Raw genomic sequence first — 19,410 nt, 5'->3', positions numbered from 1 at the left:
AAACTACAGATACAAAAACATTCGAAGAAACGCGGGAATGCATCAAAACGGTCGCGTACAGCTTCCCCGCAGCAATACGCATGAAGTTAGCGCTGGGAAATGTAGCATAGCTGGGGGTGCACGTGATCTCCGGGCAGCATGGCGCAGACGCTTAATTACAGCCCTAGCCACATTCCCTCAGCAAGGGGGAACGACGCGCATTGGACGAGTAGGCCGCTGACTTTTCGGAGCCGTTCTGCGTGAGGCATTTTTGGCATATCTCTAGAACGTGACAAGGCATCCTCAAAAGCTGGCATTTCTAGTCAAACGAGAACCGGGGCAGCCACTCTTGAGCCACTTCCCCATCTCTGTGTGAGCATAGAGTGCTCTTACTCTCTGGCGAGGGGCGACAGGCGTGCACGGTCAAGGTCAACGTGGGCTCGACTGATATGTGGCGGGTGACGGCGACGAGGTGACCACGGTTATGGGGCACACGAGGATGAAAGCAACACTCGCTGCCATTGTCTTGGTGGGGGTGTTTTTCAGCAAGGTAAGGGGTGGGTGTGGCGACACTTTGAGGTTTTGCTAGAAATGTGCATTGAAGAGAACGTTCACAGTGCTCCATGTAAAATGTTTGTCTCCTCATCGACAGCACGTATGGGGCAACCGCCCTTGTTTTCTGGCATATGCTATTATTCAACGCAAAACACCTGTCATGCGCTCGAGGAATCATTCAATCAGACACGGCATCACATGCCCGAGTGTGTTTGTGTTGTACGTGTACCTAAATGCATTTAGCTATAAACACATAGATACATACGCATATGTATGTTGCTTTTGTATGCACCATTGTTAAGATAAAACCTCTTGGCATAGACTTTCCCCAAAATTCTATTGCTAATAATTTTGGTGGACACGCTGAACATTTTGGGGGAAATTAATTGAAAGGTGAAAAGTTATTAGGTAACTAAAAAAATCTGTTTTAGGCTTAACCCCATACAGAGACGCCACAAAGAGGTGACCAAGGGGTGGCCACGGCCACCCTTATAAAAACACTGCCCCCCCCCACCGGCCTGAAATTCAGATATGTGTTTGTTTTGGTGTGCTAACCCAAGATTTCCAGTGGGCCACCCCTATACAAAATGTCTGGAGGCAAAACAGCCCATAGAGGAAAAAAATGGGGTCCGTTGTACAGTCATAGTGTAAAATCTGCTTGACGTATTTACATCAAATGGAAAACGGGGTGCCCGCTACTCTCCAAAAACATTTATATATCTCCATGATTCCTTACAGCAGTGAGACTATTTAGAAATGAAAAGGCTCCATTTTTTGTTTGTTTGCATGATGGAAGAGTTTATCGCCAGAATCCTGCGCGAAGCCGCAAAAGTGATATGCTCACAAAGATATTTGGAGTGGGAAAAGAGTTTGTCATTAGGGAAGAGGTGGTTAGAGGCGAGGAGAGGACCACATGCGAAGTTGAAAGTTTGGCGTGGGCTGCGGAGACAGTTTGGGTGAGAAGGTTTATGGATTATTGGGGGAATTCCTCAGGAATCTTGCAAGATTACCACGGGAGCGACAGAAGCCGTGCTCGGAAAAGAAAATGCGTCACAAACTATGGCGGGTGAAAGGGGGGAGAAGGGAGAGGGACAGGAAGATAAAGCACGAGGGAATGGAGTAGGGGGAACCAAGAAAAGAGGGGGGGGGACACGTGGTGGGTACTTGAGGATGAGAAAGACTTTTCAGTTTTCCAGCGCTTTCCCTTTGCTGTCGAAATCTGCAACCGGTCAGTTTTTGAGAGAATAGGCAAACTCCATGTTACCGCTCTGAAAATCTCCTTCCTCTTTGAAATGTACCGTAGTCGTGTACCTGTTTAGACTAGCACAACGTCAAATTCTATGCTCCATAGAATAACTTCCAATTTAGATTTTTCAGGTTGCCAAATGGCCACTAAAAATATTAATGGTTTGGGTGGAAGAATGGGACTGTCTGGCTATATAACAGGAAGAATTTAGTGCTGAGGCGGTTACGTTCAAACAAATATAAGCGTGGCAGTTTCTGCCAGAAAAGCGGCTACGTAAAAAAGCTGAGGCCTTATGCACATGCTATATTAACTTCAGCTCAGTGTTGATTGGCCTACAGGAACGTCTTAGCATTCTAAGCTAAGGATAGCTGAGATACAATAAGGTACAGCAGAAATGTTGAGCTCCCTGACAAACTAACAAGTCAAAATGGCTGATATCAAGGCCCTGGTGCCTCCCTTCGCTTCTCCACTCAAAAAAAGGGTTCTGCCAGAGTACCGTGTTTAGGGTACCTTGACGGGACCATACTTCTACATTAAAGAAGGGTTAACCTCAAAGACAACTGAACACACTTTAGTTTAATGATTAAGGGCTCTACCAGAGCGGTATTTGAGCCGGGATACCGTCAACTCAAATACTGTTACCGCTACTCCGTCCAGCCTTATTAGCGCCGGATCCTGAGTAGTGGTAAGGCAGTAATTCCCAATTTTTTTGAGACTCTATAGGACTCTATAGGGATTTTCGGCACTATTACTGCTGGCGGCAATAGTGCAGAAAAACTGCAGATTTACCTCTCGCTGAAAGCTTGAGGTAAATCTCACCGCCCAAACTCGGGATTGGGCGGTGCGGTAATGTGGTGGTAATAGCGTTACAGCTGCATTTTTGCCACTACGCCCACCCCGTGATGAGGCCCAATGAGTGAAAAGACTAAACCCAAGGTCCTACCTTGGCGCAGGAAGACAGCTAACTTGCTTCTGGGGCTCAAAGTAATAGAATGTAAGAACGCTGTGTGGCCCTTCAGTTTCGTAGGGGGCTCGTATTACCACAGTGGCTAAGAGTGCAATGACTGTTTTCATAAATGTGTACTTTCAAATCAATCTATGTTGTTTTTTCTATTTTTTTTGGAAGGGAAAGAAGTTTTTTACAGAACATTTTGCCCCATAACGTTCTTTGTTTTTAATGTTATTTTACAAAAAGGCAGGTGCGCCCCATAAAGCCTTCCACACAGGGGTAGAAATATGTCAATTAAAAAAACAGGGTGTGTACGAAGGTTTGATTAAAAAATCATATGCATTATCAGAGACTTTTTTTATGAAATATAGAATGTCCAACCATGTAGAAAACGGATATGTTTTGATGTAGGTTTTTTCTGTCTTTGGTCCAAATGTGTGTGTATGTGTGCTTGAGTATAGTCATTATGTTGGTCCTTCTGTAGTAGCTCCTTTGGTTCTGAAAGCATGCTAACTTTGAGCTTGCGATCTAGTGGCTTCTATAGTGTGAAGCGAGTTATCAAGAGCCTCAAAGTGGCATTGGGTGTTTGCATGGCTATAAAAGCTGCATGCTGACACAGGAGTGTGATGATGCATGGACGTGACTGTGTGACAGCAAATTGAGTTGCTTACATCATACGAAACATGTTGTGGTTTATTTTATGCTTCGCTAACGTGATGTCCAGTGAAATTATGTATGTTACGCGAAGACTTCCTTTGCATGTTTGAGCAGGCTGGATGTCAATGGATTGTTGATGTTGTAAAGTTAAAATGTTCTTCTGGTATAACTATTTCGCGTGTGAGTTGTTTGGGATGATTGCGAGTCTTATTGGTAGGCGTATTATTGGTTGATATGTTTCACGTATCATGCATTACTTGTTTAGTGCCGCGTATCATGGAACATTATGAAACATATTTTGTTTAATTCTGTTTCCTTTTTACCTTGTTAATCCTATGGGGGGTGGTTGGAGGGTGGGTGGGGGGGAGAGGGGGATTGCTGTAGATGCCAGAGTGCATTTCATATGTGTGCATTGCATAGAATTTTACTTTTTGTTCGCTCGTTCCCTATTAGATTACTCTGCTGCAAATGTTTGTGTGTTTAGACTAGTGTATACTTTGTTGTTTGGCCATTAGTTCCTATTTCACATCTACAGAAATATTGATACGTTCTTTCGCTAAAAAAAAGTACATATTTCAAGAGCGGTTGATCTGATTTTTAAAATGTTTTCAACCTGCCAAACTCTAGCATAAGTCCTATCCGTGTGCCTACAATCTCTAAAACGGAAGCTGATCATTTCGAGAACATTCTCCTGCCTCTCTGGAAATCTCAATGTAAAAAATATGTTTTTTCATCACTCGGGGAAACGTTTATGAACCTTCGCCAAAGTTGACATGAGTTTTCGGATATGGATTGACCATTTGCATGACAAATGTGGGACCTTTATTGCGGTTGAGCACTGAAGTTCTAGAGGAAAACATGTTTCATTTTTCATTTCCGTGTGTAGCGTTTGATGCAACCTGAAGTATAGACTTGCTATATACATCTTTGCGAAAGCATCTATGAGTCGGCCATGCTATGCCTCCTAGGAAATGCTGGTGCCTCAAGGCTAGGATCTGAGCCTCGATCATTAAATAACATCATAAATGCACCATTAGATTTTAGTGTTATTGTCCAATGTCAAAGAAAGACTCAGACTCGCGAGTCCTCTTTTGCTCAAAAGAGAACCGTTTGTACAAGCATCTAACAAAAGATTTCAAGAGCATCAGCACAGGCAACCATCCATCCCCACATCACGTCTTTTTCAGGTTAGATAGCAGTGAAAATAGTGAAAAGACTGACTTTTGTACCCTATTGCCACCCACCACTTTAAGTAGTCTATGATAGACATGAAAGAACTAGAGCTAACTAGCATAAGTACCCATTCTCCGAAAGGGTTCTGTCGAAGGACATGATAACACTGATCTTGTAGGTCGTTGTTCTAATCCGCTTATCGCTTGATGTGCTTTGCACCCTGAAGTAAACTACACAGAGAAGGGGTGCGTGCGGCTGGCTGACATACCCCGGAGCAGGCACTGGGCGGAGGCGGGAAGCGGGAGGTGGTGTGCTGCTGCATACTGGGACCTTCTGTGCTCTCTCTCCACCTGTTGCCTCACCCTGGCGTGGTGCAGTTCGTTGCAGTGCATTGCGGTGCAACTATCTTGGAAACCATGCATCCTAGAGCCTAGATCTCGAGTTTTGTTCCTCGTGTCGGGACTGGTTCTTCTACGATCACTTTGAGGTTTCGCCGATTTCAGGCAACCAACTCATATGTGAAGGTGATGAAATCCAGGGAAAGGGTGGTGTTTCCACATGTCATGTAGGTAGTAATGTCTGGAGGGTCCTAACAGGTAAGTATGCATAATTTGGTGCAGATTGGTGAAACAGTGTGGAATTGCATAAGGAACAATGCTTCACCACAAATCCCGCCACAAATCCCACCACAAACAAAGACATTATGAATCTTATATAGATATATCGATAGATGTAAATCCAAAGTTTTTTTCTTTTTTCTGAAGTCCATATTTTGTCTTGTTGTGTAGTTGCTTTTTTGCAGATTTATTTTTACATTTCTGAAAGTGTTGTTATTCATTCCACACTAGTTGCCTGAACAAAAACATAAAATAAATCACAATGCTTGTGTGGATATTCATTATATCAAACCATGTTTATCAGTGAATTCAGATCCCCATTGCTGGATCATTAATCTAAGCACCATATGCACTGCAGAATCATCATGAGTTGGCGTGCTAGGAGGAGTCGGCCAGGAAGAGGTGACACTTTGTAGAAAGATCCGGGAATATAGTCTAAAATAGACCTATTTCTAATGATAATGTTGGATCTGTTCAAAATAGATTCAAGTTCACATAAACGTATTGTTAAAGATAGTATGTTTCGCCCCCAGTGGGCCTATACTTTTGAAGTAAATTAATAAGCGATTCCATTAGGTTCCGCTCAAGTGGAAAATCCATTGTGACACCCCGTCTGGTGCAAATAAGATAATAATACATGCTGGTCCAACATTGAGCCACTTCACTTAGTCAAGAAATCATTGTTATCTGTTCCAGGTTGTGCCCTGATGGTGTATCATGGTCTATGGCCTATTGAGATGCTGAGTTTAGACACAAACTGTCCCAGTTTAAGTGTCCTGTCCCCTCCCTTAGGCAAACCTTGCACACTATTCATATGATATAAGATGATATGGCATTTATAACGCGCCTACACACAAGTGTTTCAAGGCGCAACGAGGCAAGAGAGGGGAACAGAGGGAAGACAGAGACAACGATCTTACTAGGCCAGGTGACACTGAGATCGTGCAAGTGCAGGGGAGGGGAAAAGTGCGAGGGGAAGGGTGTGTCACAGGTTTCCCCCTTTCTCACCTGTTTGTGTTCTTTCTTCGATGGAGTCTTCCTGCGTACGGTACGGGTCTTATATAAGCCTGCGCGAATGTCCTCGGCTTCCAGCGTTCGTTCTGCAATCCGAGTCCTGGATCGTTCAGAAGTCTGGGAATTCCTGGAAACAGCAAAGCTTACACTCGGCAGAGTGTATGCGGAGATCAGGATGAAAAGGAGGGCAAGGGAAAGGAGATAGGTGGAGGGTTCAATAGAGCCAGGAAGCAGGAACAAGAAGTTAACAAGAGCGAACTTTCGGCAGCACACGTCAACCACAGTAAACAGTAGCGTTGAGACGCGCAGAGCCGCGGGGCGTGGCCGCTTTATAGAACGTGATGTGTATGACACGGAAACTGCTGCACAGCATTCCATGGTCTGGGCCATGTTGGATGTAAAGAGGAAGGTCTTGAGGTGCTTCCAGAACCGGAGATGGTTCTCCTCAATTTTCAGAGAGGCATGGAGGCTGTTCCAGAGGGAGGCCCCAGGCGAAGAAAGAGATCTACCTCCAACTCGTTGCTTGGAGAAGTGACTGACCCTGAGGGAAGTAGAGGCGGATGAGCGAAGAGCTCGAGAAGGAAGATATTTAGGAAGAGAGAGTTGAAGGTATTGAAGCCCCAGGGCCCAGAAGGCCTTGTGGACAATGCAGAGGGTTTTTAACTTAATCCTCGCAGCCACTGGGAGCCACTGTAAACATTTCAGTCCTGCAGGGATACGATCCCTGGGCTTGAAGCCAAGGACAAGTCTCTAAGTCCTGTTTTGGATGAGTTGCAGAGTGCAGAGAGTAGAGACAGGCAGATTTACAAAGAGGCTGTTGCAGTAGTCCAGCCTAGAGAGAACCAGAGCTCTGGAGACAGTGAGCTTCTGGGGGAAGGAGAGGAAAGGACGAATACCTCTGAGGAGGCACAGCTGGTAGTGTGACTTCTTAGAGATATCAGAGATGTGAGGAGGAATGGAGAATGTTGAGTTGAAGATTACCCTGAGGTTTTTAGCCTCACAGGTGGGAGCAGGAAGAAGGCTCAGAGAGGCCGACCAGAGAGTGACAGCAAAGTGGGAGCGGGTGTGCCAATGAGGAGAATCTCAGTCTTACTGGCATTAAGGCAGAGATCACTGGCGGCACACCACTCCTGGATAGCAGACAGTCAGAGATGAGAGAAGCAGAAGAGGTGGCTGAAGGGAGCATGAAAATGAGCTGTGTGTCAACCGCATAGCACTGAAAGTTGGGGCAGAGAGCGGCAATGCGGTGGGCAAGAAGTGCCAGGTATTGGTTGAACAGCCAGGGAGAGAGGTTAGACACCTGGGGAACAACACAGGTAGAGATAGAGATCGAGGAAAGGAAGGACCCTAGTTGGGCCTGGGAGAGTGCTTCTATTGTACTTAGAAGCAAACTGTACAGCCTTTGGATAAGTAGTGTCAACATTTTCGAGGGCTCTTCCTTAGATATTGCAATCTGCATGTTTTCAAGGCAGCGACTGTGGAACCAATAGATGTGAGATCACACAAACCGATTGCGCAGAGCTACAGATGCTGTTGAACACAAACGCTTCTATTAAATGTACCATGTTTTGTTGTTCGTACCATGTGTGAATATTGTTGATCCCGAATTCACAGACTTTACATCTCATGCACTCAGTGAAGCCACCCTCTCCTTTATTGACCGTGAGCCAATTCTCATTCTCTGTTTCTGATGGAAGGATACAACTCCTCCTTAAGGGATATTCTTTTCGAGACTAATGTGGTATTTGGCACCCACAGCTTCAGAGATGTATTTATACAATTGAATGATGTGCCAATGTTTTCTCCTAATATATTTTGCTTATTGATATGATGTGATATATATATGATATGATATTTATAACACGCTTAATACCCAAAGGTTCCTAAGCGTGGGCCCGGAGATCGAACCTGCGTTGCTCTGCGTCAACTTGCTTCCAAGGCGAGCATGTTGCCCCTGAGCTATCCTCCCGAGACCTATTAGGTCTGAAAGCTTAGCTCTGATGCCTTTTACTGGGTCGTGGTTAGGAATATAGATTTCTTCTCGTGGTTCTTGTGTAGTTGTTTGTAGCCATCTACTGCAAGTACGTGACTAACTTCCGAACAATTATTTGAAAACGAAATAAATGCAGTAGCTTCTTGCAGCAAATTGCTCGGCTATAGTTCTTGCTTCTGTGATCTTATCTTCAGTGTTAAAGCAATTGAATCATCTGACCCTGTATACTCTCCATGGGAGATGCTCTTCTTCAGACTGGAAGGGATACTTTTCCCAGGTAACAGTGAGTTCATGTCAGTGTATCTCATTATTTAAAAAAAAAAGGTAGCTGGCACTCCTCTCCATAAAGAACATGGCATGATAACCTGTTCTGAGATGAGAGTTTGCAGCACACACGTTTTGCTCACTGTACCTTTCATAGATGGGAAATATCCATTTGCATATCAGTCTTTGTCCCGCCCACATGGGCAGTGCAGCACCGAAATGCTATGGCAATTCCTCTCTGAACAAGAGTACCAACAGCAACCCCATACACTTGTTTCAGCCTTGTTGGACCTCATCAGTGAGGTGAAGCTGTGCCTCTCTGAGCACTGTGAGCAAGGAGTCCACGTCTGGTTGCCCCCAGGTAATTTAGGGTGACCAACCCCAAGTTCCTTGCAAATATTTCAAAAAAAGGTAGCAGGCGCTCCTCTCCAGAAAGAACATGGCATGATAACCTGTTCTGAGATGAGAGTTTGCAGCACACGCGTTTTGCTCACTGTACCTTTCATAGATGGGAAATATCCATTTGCATATCAGTCTTTGTCCCGCCCACATGGGCAGTCCAGCACCAAAATGCTATGGCAATTCCTCTCTGAATAAGAATACCAACAGCAACCCCATACACGAGTTTCAGCCTTGTTGGGCCTCATCAGTGAGGTGAAGCTGCGCCTCTCTGAGGCACAGTTAGCAGGGAGTCCACGTCTGGTTGCCCCTAGCTAACAGTGTATCTCATTACAAGTTTGTCAGCAATACCAGAAGAATTACTGCCAAATGTGTTCATCATTACTTTGACTCATTTCCATGGATATGTAAACATGAGAGTGCAATGCCCCAACGAATGACAAAATAGTGTGTGCGAGATTGCTATTAAAATGAGGGTCTTTCCAATCTATCGAATTAGGCATTGTCTCTGCAAAACTCTGATGAGCTTTCGAGCTGCTAAATATGCGGCAGAGAGAATTAGCCATTCACGTATTAACCCTTGTATCAAGAAGTAGGCCTCTCAAAGCTTAGCCATTTTTGTTTAGTGTCACTGCCATTTTGAATAAAGTTTAGATTCTACCACATCCCAGAGAACCTTTCTGCTGCCAGATATGGCCAGGCAGTACGAATATTAGCTATTATTCTAAGAGTTGGGCGTCCGGTACACTTTCTCATGGGATCTTTTCTGTGCAGGCGAGCATGCAATTAAATCATGGGTTTTGGCCTTGGCATGCACAGACACGAATGTGATAGCAACACAGGGGGGGGTGCTTTAACATGGGAGAGCTGCAGGTGCGGGGAGTGACATGAGATGCCATGGTATCTGGTATCACGAAGGGAGAATGGCCTTGCATTTAGTTTATTGCTGTGGATTGCAGCTTTCGTTCTGTTTGCTGACTGCTCATGATTAGGTCACCTGCTGGGGGGTGCACATCAAAATGTGACAGGGTTTTTGTATTAACCAATGGGCTTGGGGAAATTTGCGAACCTGTTAGCATTGGGTCATTTTTGCTGGCTTAGTTTCTTTATATACATGAGCCAATTGGATGCTTGGAATGTAGTTACAAATAATGTTGATATCATATGCGAAAATGTTCTAATTATGTGGTTTTTGTCTTTCCATACTACTGACCAATGTGGGCATGGTGAGTTCTCAGCTTTTTGGTCGTACGCGACTGACTGACCGACCTCTCCTGGACATTAATTCTCTGTAATAAACCTGTGTTTTCTCGCAACTTCTGCTTCTCATCATTGTTTCCTGGAAATCAGGGTCTTGCTTTTCACATTTCCTGCAGGATTACAAGTGGGACAACAGTGGTGCTAGTCGCCATTTGTGGAGCTCACAGGGCTCCTTGCAGATTTTCTCGGATTTACCATGAGTGGCCATTCTGAAGTGGTAAATCCTAGATTTCTGTGCAGGCACATGGAGGATTTACATTTAGCAATATTCTGGAAGTAAATCCTCCACTTCATCTCTAAAGTAGTAATTTCGAGGTGTTGTAAAAATGCTGGTAATTCCATTGCCACCCAAAAAAGGGTCTGAAATGTAATGATTTGCAGACCTTTACTGCACTGCTGAACTCATAGGGAAGCCCAGTAGGCACACAGTAAAGTCTGGAAATCAATGTATTATTCAGAAGTTAAAGGGAGATGTCTAGAACACGTATATGGTCTCTACTGTCTGTGTGGGTACATTTCACATGGACACAATTAGCATTGAGATCACCCACATATTCCACAATGTCTGTTTCAGAGCATTTTCACTTGATTACCAGCTCATCAATGGAAAGGAACCATGATGTAGTAAACCTAAGTGCTTCAAATAATGGCCAGCCCATTCATTAGTCTCCGCCCACCAACCTGTTATCAAATTCTCATCGCTAGATGCAAAATGAAAACTGCATTGCGTGCCTTGGTGTTGCATAAAGTACTCATTGTAGAATAAAAATACATTGTTAATTAAAAACAAATCTTTAATATCTCCAATATAATGTCTGTGTGCTGAATGTAATTCTTCTTTCTTTATTTCTTTATGTGGGAGTGCAAAGCACACTCTATAAGTTTGATTGATACATGCATACAGGATCCAATGCAGTCATTAAACAAGCAACAATTACAATTCCGATTTCAGGATAAAAACCTTCCTTTTATTTTCATAACTTCGCATAAGTAAAATCCAAGTGCACAATAGACAGCTCGATTATTACCAGTCATTAAAAATGAAAAAGAGCTAGTCGATCACCTATAATATTAAGTCACCTTCCAATCGGGAGGAGGGCCATCAGGTGAATGCATTTGTACAGTGGGCAAAAGAACATACAATGTACCACATCCTCCACTAGCATTGGCTCACACACTCTGACAGCTCCATGCCTTTACTCCATTTGCTAGTTTAGCTCTTTAATAGCAGAATATTAAATCAGACTTTTGCTATCAAAGAGCGGGCGTACCTTTGTGTGACACACGACAGGTAGGGCTCCCAGCCCCCAGCCCCCAGCATGTATTCACACCTCTGGCTTCACAAGCTCATGACGTGCTCGCTGTCCATTGCAGTTTACAAAATACAAGCACTTGAGTATGTTTAACGAGCTAGCATCCATATGGTGTGGATTTTCATACCAGTCGGCTAACCCCTAGAATGCTAGCTGTATTTTCACTAAACAAGCTATTGGATTTTATGTGCTCCATCTCTTTTTTGAAGATCATCCAAAATGTTACACGCTAAAGTACTGAAAGTATAGCATCACAGAACTTTGCATGCAGTGGCACGTGATCAGTGAATTGAGGGTTCATTTATATAATCCATCTCTTTGTTTTTCAAGGCAGTGCTGGAGGCAGAAGTTAAAAGATGGGTGGGAACAAAACTGTTTCCTCATACTTTTGAAAGTATGAGGAAACATATCTTAGTCGTTCCTTAACCTTTAGACCAGTCTCGTTTACCGTCAAACCCCGCCCCTTTGCAGTTGTACCCATGGGTGCACAAAAAGGCAACGTGATCTGCTAGTGATTTTATTTTCTTCTTGCTTTCTTGCTTTTTATGCTTCAAGCAAATTCGGAAGCTGTTGATAAAACTAAAAATGGGTAGTTGTGGCTCAGAACTGGAGGTGAACTTCCAGTGATGGCTACTAGGTGGCGTTGTGGGGTGTGTTACTTGGCTCAAATGGAATTTCCTACTTTCACATTTCAGGTGAAAGGTTTTTTTTCAAACCCTTCTAAACCCACCATAACTTTCTTGGTGTTGTGTGTATATATACATTTGCGATGTCATCTTTAATGTTCTGGGTGTTAGTCTTAGCAGTGCACGGTGGTGGCCCGAGTTATGGTTGCTTAGCTTACCATAACTGGCGAATTTCTAGGTTTTTCGGTTTTACTTGTAACCATAAAGTCCAGAGGTTTTTCTTAGTGCAACTCAACCATAACGTCCTTTTAACAACGTTTTTCAGTGAATTTTATAGGTTTTTCTTAGCGAAACTCAACCATAACGTCCTTTTAACAACGTTTTTCACTGAATTTTATAGGTTTTTATTAGTGAAACTTAACCATAACATCCCTTTAACAACGTTTTTTCACTGAATTTCATGGGTTTTTACCAGTGCATGCTATTTTCCTACAACTTACTAATATCATACTTACTCAATATAGCAATATTTGTGTGCAATTTACAAAGTTTCACCTTAAAACTCTGCCCTTTCCGACCTTCTAGCATCATGTTTAACACTTCTAAACACCTTTTGCAACTTTTTCAACTGATTTTGCGTCTGTAGACGTCCACGAACATCTGACTTCATCGCTGACATTCCGCACAGTGCCACGTGACCATATGCATGATGACGTGTCCGAGAACGCGTCTGCACTTCGCGATCAGATCCATGCTTCACGGACAGTTCGGAGCTGCATTTTCTAATGATATAGGAACTTTCAACTTCAGAATTTCCCTTGCACAGCTCCTACACCTATTCTTACTCATTATCCATTAACAATCTAGTACACATTACATACTTGGAAGGATTTTAGCAAAACTACTATTTATCTTAAAAATGGCATCAGCTATTGCCGTCACCCCCTCCCCAAGAGCCACCACCACCACCAGCTGGAGGACCTTTACAACAAAAAAAGCGCAGTACTTCCAAAGACAATGAAGAGGACCAAGAAAATGAGGTAGAGGAAGTGCCTACCTCTAGCACCCAGAGAGAATCATGGGTGAGGAAGATCTTTACCACTGTTGGGAATGTACCAAAGGCTAAAGCTGCCAAAGTGAAATGCACTGAGTGCAACACGCAGACTCCCCGGACGGTACTCCTACGGGACCACCTCCATGCCCTGCCATACCAAATCCAATGAGTGCAATGCTCTCAGAAAGGTGGTTCATTTCTTAGCAAGTAGGAGGCTATCTTACTCCACCTCATCTTCCCCAGCCAATACTGTAACCACACAGCCTACTTCTGTGGGACTCAAAATCCCACCAGCTCCCTTGCAATCAATAAAAGAGGCTGTTGATCCATATTTTTTTAAGACAATAGTCCTCTTTACTACAACACAACATTCTGCAGAGGAAAGCAATTTCAAAGTGCTTTTGAAGCAATAATCAACCAGCATAAGAAACACTGCCATGTCCAACATCTTCCCCTGTCCACCTGCCCCTCCATATTAGTGTTTGGTGTCTCTTTCCTCGTTTCCCTTCCCACCTTTCGTTCTAAACTCTCCTGCCAAAAAAATAAAAAAACAAAAAACAACAAAAGAAATATTCTTTTAGGAACCACCTTTCACAGTAATACATAGAACTAAAACAAAAATGTATGAACTCCATCTACTTCACATTTCTCAGTAAAGTACATAGACTCAATACAATTTTCCAACATTTCCATTAGCATTTTGTGCTATGTTAATGAGAATATTGTGGCATTCATCCCCTGTTCCATGGACTGGAACAGTGGGTACGGGCCCGGAAGCGTAAGTTATCAGCCCAAACTAATTGAGGGTGGATAACCAGGTCTCCGGACCATTATCCCCCCATTCCAGCCACTGCAGTAGGGGATGAAGGCCATTAGTACCCCAGGTTACCCAAGCGGCAACCCGGGGTGCTAAATAAAAGGATTTTTCTTCCTATACCGGGACACAGCGTCGCGGTGTAGGAAGGAAAATCCTTTTCCAAGATGGCCACCATGGAAAGGGAAGGCGGGGTTCCATGCAGGGCTCCTCTTTGCTTTCCACGGCAGCCTGCAGAAGGCGAAGAGAGAACCCTATGACCATATTGCCACAAGCACATTTTTCTTCCCTTTCAAAGCTATCCCACTTTCGAATAACTTTACCACAAAGCCGGTCCCAGGTGGACATGGCCACTTAAACCCCATGTATTGTCTCTCGTGGTCATGGCCAGTAGCCAGATTGTCCGGGTCATTACCTTATTCCATGAAACAGACAATGTGGCTACTGCCCATGGCCACAGGCTACACCTCAGTCACCAAAGTTATATCACTATTTTTTGTACCTACATTATGACACTTGTCAAAAATAAAAACGGGCACATTTGCAAACCATGCTTTAAGGTCCTTGCCAATGCTCCTTACACAAGTTTGCTGGAAATCCAACCATGTTTATTTTTTCAAAAGTGTCAATTGTATGCACATACAACTTAGCCCCCACTTGACAAAATCCATTCAGACTTTACAAAAACATTGATTTCTAGATCTAAAATCTTTTTGCAAACTTGTGTGTAGATTCGTCAAATTGCAACACATTTATAAGCCTTTACAATATTTTGGGACCCCCCTCTAATTTTGTCCCCTCTTGACAGAATACCACCAAACTTTGCAAAACATTTATATCTAGATCTATAGTCTTTTGTATAAACCTTTGTGTAGATTTGTCAAATGGCACCACATTTATAAGCCTTTACATTATTTTGGGACCCCCCTCTAATTTTGTCCCCTCTTGACAAAATACCACCAAACTTCGCAAAAACATGTATATCTAGATCTATTATCAATTTGTCAAATTGCACCTCATTTATAAGCCTTTACATTATTTTGGGATCCCCCTCTAAATTTGCCCCCTCTTAACAGAATCCCACCAAACTTCGCAGACTTATTTGGAATCAAGTCAAGAACATAATTGCAAAGTTTCATGTAGTTGCATTAAGTGGCGCCAAAGTTATATGCCATCCAAGAACTGCTTTTCACCAACCCTGTAATGCAGAGGTGTCCACGAATTTCACAGGACTGTTCGCGAATATCCAGACTGTTCGCGAACTTTTACGGCAAAACATGCCAGTTTTTTGCTTCTTGCAGCCATATCTCATCCCATCCTCATCATCCCTCGCCTCCCCAGATATTTATTTGATAAGTTTGATAAGTTTGACAAGTGCAAGGGCATTTCCAAAAATCTAATGCATTTCATGCTTTTCACCATCCAATCAGTGGGCGCGTCCGATGTCCGCGGACACTACGTTGCCTTCTAAGCCAATCAGAGTCCTGTCCGCAGAGCTAACAGGTAAATGTGTCCGGACACAGATATCACAATTTATTTTTACTTACTTTTTGGTTGTTTTAAAAAAAACTGCTGGACAGATTTACACCAAATTAATAAAAGCACTCTTTTGGGAGTAGGCTGTCACTCCTGCTGAAGATTTGGTGCAAATCTGTCTAGCGGTTTGGGCTGTAGGCGTGAGCAAATTCTTTTCACATTATGTCTATGGAAGAAAACAAAAATGTGGGGCCCCCCAACAAGTTTGCCCCCCCTTGACGAAACCTCACCAAACTTGGCAGATAAATTCAGAGTGGGCCAAATACTTTTTTTGTTTGGTGAGGATTCGTCCACGGGGAGCAAAGTTATAAGCCACCCAACATGAATTTCGGGATTTGGTACAATTGTTCTCAAAAGACATTTGAGTTTTTTGTTCAAACTGTACAAAATATAATTTACAGTTTAATGTCTTACCGTAATAAGCAATGTTTATTTCAGACGTTAGTCGGGGCATATTGGCTACAAAACAAAGATAGTTGTTCCAGTGATGTGCGTCCAGAAATAGTTTTGCGTTGTAGTTACAAACAGACAAAGAGACAGACAACAAAATGAAAATGACTTATTTGGCATCTACAACCTACAAAAAAAAACGATTTGACTACTTCTTTGTAAACTGCATTAGTGGTTCTCCCTTCAGGTGCTAGAATTACCAAAGAGTTATGTGAGCTCACTCTGGAACATTCCACGTAAAACTGCCCATGCAAGCAGCAGTCTTCCCTTAGGTCAACCCCCCCGGCCTTTAAAGTCTGCCCCTGAGATTTGTTGAATGTCATGGCGAAACAAAATAATAAAACACGTGTTTCTCTAGTCTTGAAGAAGAATCTAAGTACCAATTTTCACATCTGTAACAACTTCGGTTTTTGAGATATAGGTATCTTCATAAATAAACCCCCCCCCCCTTTTCACTCCCTTAGTGATGGAATTCCCAAAAATCCTTCCTTAGTGGGTGCTTATGTCATGAAAACAATGCACCTTCCAAATTTCACATTATTAGGTTAAACGGTTTCAGCTGGGTATTGATGAGTTAGTCAAAAATTCATCCCCCTTTTTCACTCCCGTAGGGGCAGAATTTCCAAAAATCCTTTCTTAGTGGGGGCCTATGTCATGAAAACAATGCACCTTCCAAATTTCACGTTCTTAAGTTCAACGGTTTGAGCTGGGTGTTGATGAGTCAGTCAAAAATTCACCCCCCTTTTCACTCCCTTAAGAACAGAATTTCCCAAAATCCTTCCTTAGTGGGTGCCTACGTCATGAGACCGGTGTACTTCCAGATTTCACGTTCCTAGGTTAAACGGTTTGAGCGGGGCATTGATGAGTCAGTAAGTCAGTCAGATATAGATAACACTCACTGCATGGTACTGGAAATCCAAACGTAATGCTCACCTACACTATGGCATTAATGTAACCTGCATACTATTAAAAGTGAGTGTTGGATTTGTACTGGTATTGACTGTTTGTATCTTAACATTGTTATTGTTACTGTTTGTAAGCTGTTCTTTTTTGTAGCATAACCTTAATTCTTTTTTTAAATAATTGTTTTCAATTTTATTTCAGCGTTTTATTTTGTGGGCACTATTGCATATAACATATGAGTATATGTCATATAATTGTGTTTCATGCATGTATTGCATATAAGTGTATGGTGTATGAGTGCATTAGTGTGTGAGCACATGTTGTATGAATGTATGCTATATATATCGTGAAAATGCATGTTGCATATGAGTGTATGGTGTAGAGCATGATGTATGACTGAATTGTGTAGTAAATATGAGGGTATGGAATATGTTGTGTGACTTTATGGCATATGTGCTTATGTCATATGTGTTCTTGTGTGTGGCTTTTTAGTGTTTGGCATATCAGTGTATGGCACATGACTATGTGGTGTACGATATATGGCATAAGAGTGTATGGTGTATTTGTGGCATAGGAGTGTTTGGTATGTGAGCATCTAGAATATGAATGTGTGACGCACAAGTGTCTGCTTTATGCCGCACAGGCATATGGCATAAACTTATATGGCTTAAGAGCATGTGGGGTGTGAGTTTATAGCATGTAAGCAGCGTGTGAGGGTTTGGTGCAATGCCATATGAAATTTACATCGTATTTAACCTCCTATACATATAAGAGTTTTACATTTTGCACATGAACGCTATTTACATCCTCCATACGTCCCATAATGAAACAAAAACGTCTCCTATACATATGAAAGCTCAGATGAAAGTGAGGTCTACCTTTGATGTGAGTTTATATACATGTAGCAGGGTTATAACAACTTTAAATGTCTTACATGTACTCAATTTACATCTCTGATACGTATCGTGTACAAATGAAAATTGCCATCACAATCAGTGCTGACTTTGATGTGAGTTTTATTACATATATTGGTGTACATATCCGAAATGAACATCTCCTACACATGCATGTAGAATTCGTGAAAATTAGGTATTTCATTCTGTGCATGTCTTATATTCCTCCTATACATATGAAATCTCACAATGATTATAACTTTGATGTGAGTTTTTAGATGTGAAGGTGGCATATTGGAGTTTTACATTTCAAATGTGTGCACACATCACATTGCTTATACATATGAAAAATCACAACAAAGTCAGTCCTGAATTTGGTGTGAGTTTTCATATGTATAGTGCCGTACATGTATGAAATGTACATCTTTTACATGTACATGTACAGTTCATATAAAAGATGTACATTCGTCTGGTGCTCTTGTGATATAAAGATAAATATTAAAACTTGAAAATCTGTAAATTGGCCAGCTCAGTTTTCAAAATGTCTTTTTACTGAATCAAATTCTGATAAGATGTAGGTGCATGCCAAAAATCGGTAACATCAAAGTGACCAGTTTTCGGATTTTTGGGCCTAACATTTGTTAATTTCCCTATGGGAAACCCCATTTTCAAAGCTGTTCAAAACGATGAAAACATTTTTTTAAGGAGGAAATCATCCATGAACATTTTTGAAATGTTCTATTTTGTGGTGGATGCATTTAAAGTATAGACACTTTGACTTAACCTTAAATACGCAATGGCATGCTATACATATATATATTTAAAAGATGATTGATTGATTTGAGGATATTTAATAAGTGCGGCACTCGCCCGAAGGCATCCTGGCACTATTGGTAAAGCAGGGAGCAAAGGGACCAAGAAAGAGTTACAAAAGAAACATGTTCAAGGCTTTACGGAAAACTAGCTGGTCAACTGTAGATCTTAAGGAGAGTGGAAGAGCATTCCACAGGCAAGCTGCCACAACCGAAAAAGAACGCCCTCCAATGCGGCAGTATTTCACTGCTGGAACAATAAGACAGGTGCCGGCAGAGCACAGGGCCTATCCCTGAACATAAGGCCGGAACTTGGCCTCAAAATATTCTGCTCCTTGTCAATAAAAAGCATAATGGGTGAGGCACAAAGCTTTGAAACAAATGCGCGCGGCAACAGGGAGCAAATGCAGCCTCCGAAGAACGGGGGAAATATGTGAGCAGCGAAGGATGCACGTGGCAAGTCGTGCAGCGGAATTCTGAAGAACCTGAAGACACTTTATCACATATGCAGGTTGAGCAAGAAAAAGAGAATTACAGATATCAATAGAAAAAGAAACAAGGGAAGCAACCACAGGCATGAAAATGTGCTGGAATAAAAGGGAGGGCTTGACGAATAAGCTTAAGCTAGAAGTAACCCCGCTGACAGATAGCACTGACCTGGGGTTCCATGGACAGGGACAACAACAGTGTGACCTCCAAGCCTTTAACTGTAGAAACGGTAGAAGGCAGAGGGCCTAAAGAGGAAGGCCAGAAATCAGATATCGAGAAGGAGGAGGCCAAAGAGGGCCCTACCACCAGAACCTCAGTCTTGTCACCATTCAACTTGAGCCAGTTGTTCTGTATCCACTCCCCCACAGCCTCAAAGCAAGCACGCAACCTGGCCGCGGACTCAGAGATGGACGA

At 42.6% G+C, this 19,410-nt stretch overlaps 1 protein-coding gene across 1 annotated transcript in view; it reads left to right on the top strand.

Annotated features, from left to right (window-relative positions):
• The first annotated feature begins 268 nt into the window (after window positions 1–268).
• The window catches only part of LOC138505095 (receptor-type tyrosine-protein phosphatase beta-like), a 221,127-nt gene continuing 201,985 nt past the window's right edge, over window positions 269–19,410 (top strand). Inside the window, exon 1 of the mRNA XM_069625409.1 lies at window positions 269–529. Coding sequence (XP_069481510.1) covers window positions 464–529 — 66 coding nt within the window. The 5' untranslated portion in view covers window positions 269–463. The remainder of the gene's footprint in view (window positions 530–19,410) is intronic.

This window comes from Ambystoma mexicanum, chromosome 11 (genome assembly GCF_040938575.1).
Source record: "Ambystoma mexicanum isolate Mex_15411 chromosome 11, UKY_AmexF1_1, whole genome shotgun sequence".
NCBI lineage: Eukaryota > Metazoa > Chordata > Amphibia > Caudata > Ambystomatidae > Ambystoma > Ambystoma mexicanum.
The sequence above is the reverse complement of the archived record's forward strand: the minus strand, read 5'-3'. Positions and strand labels throughout refer to the sequence as shown.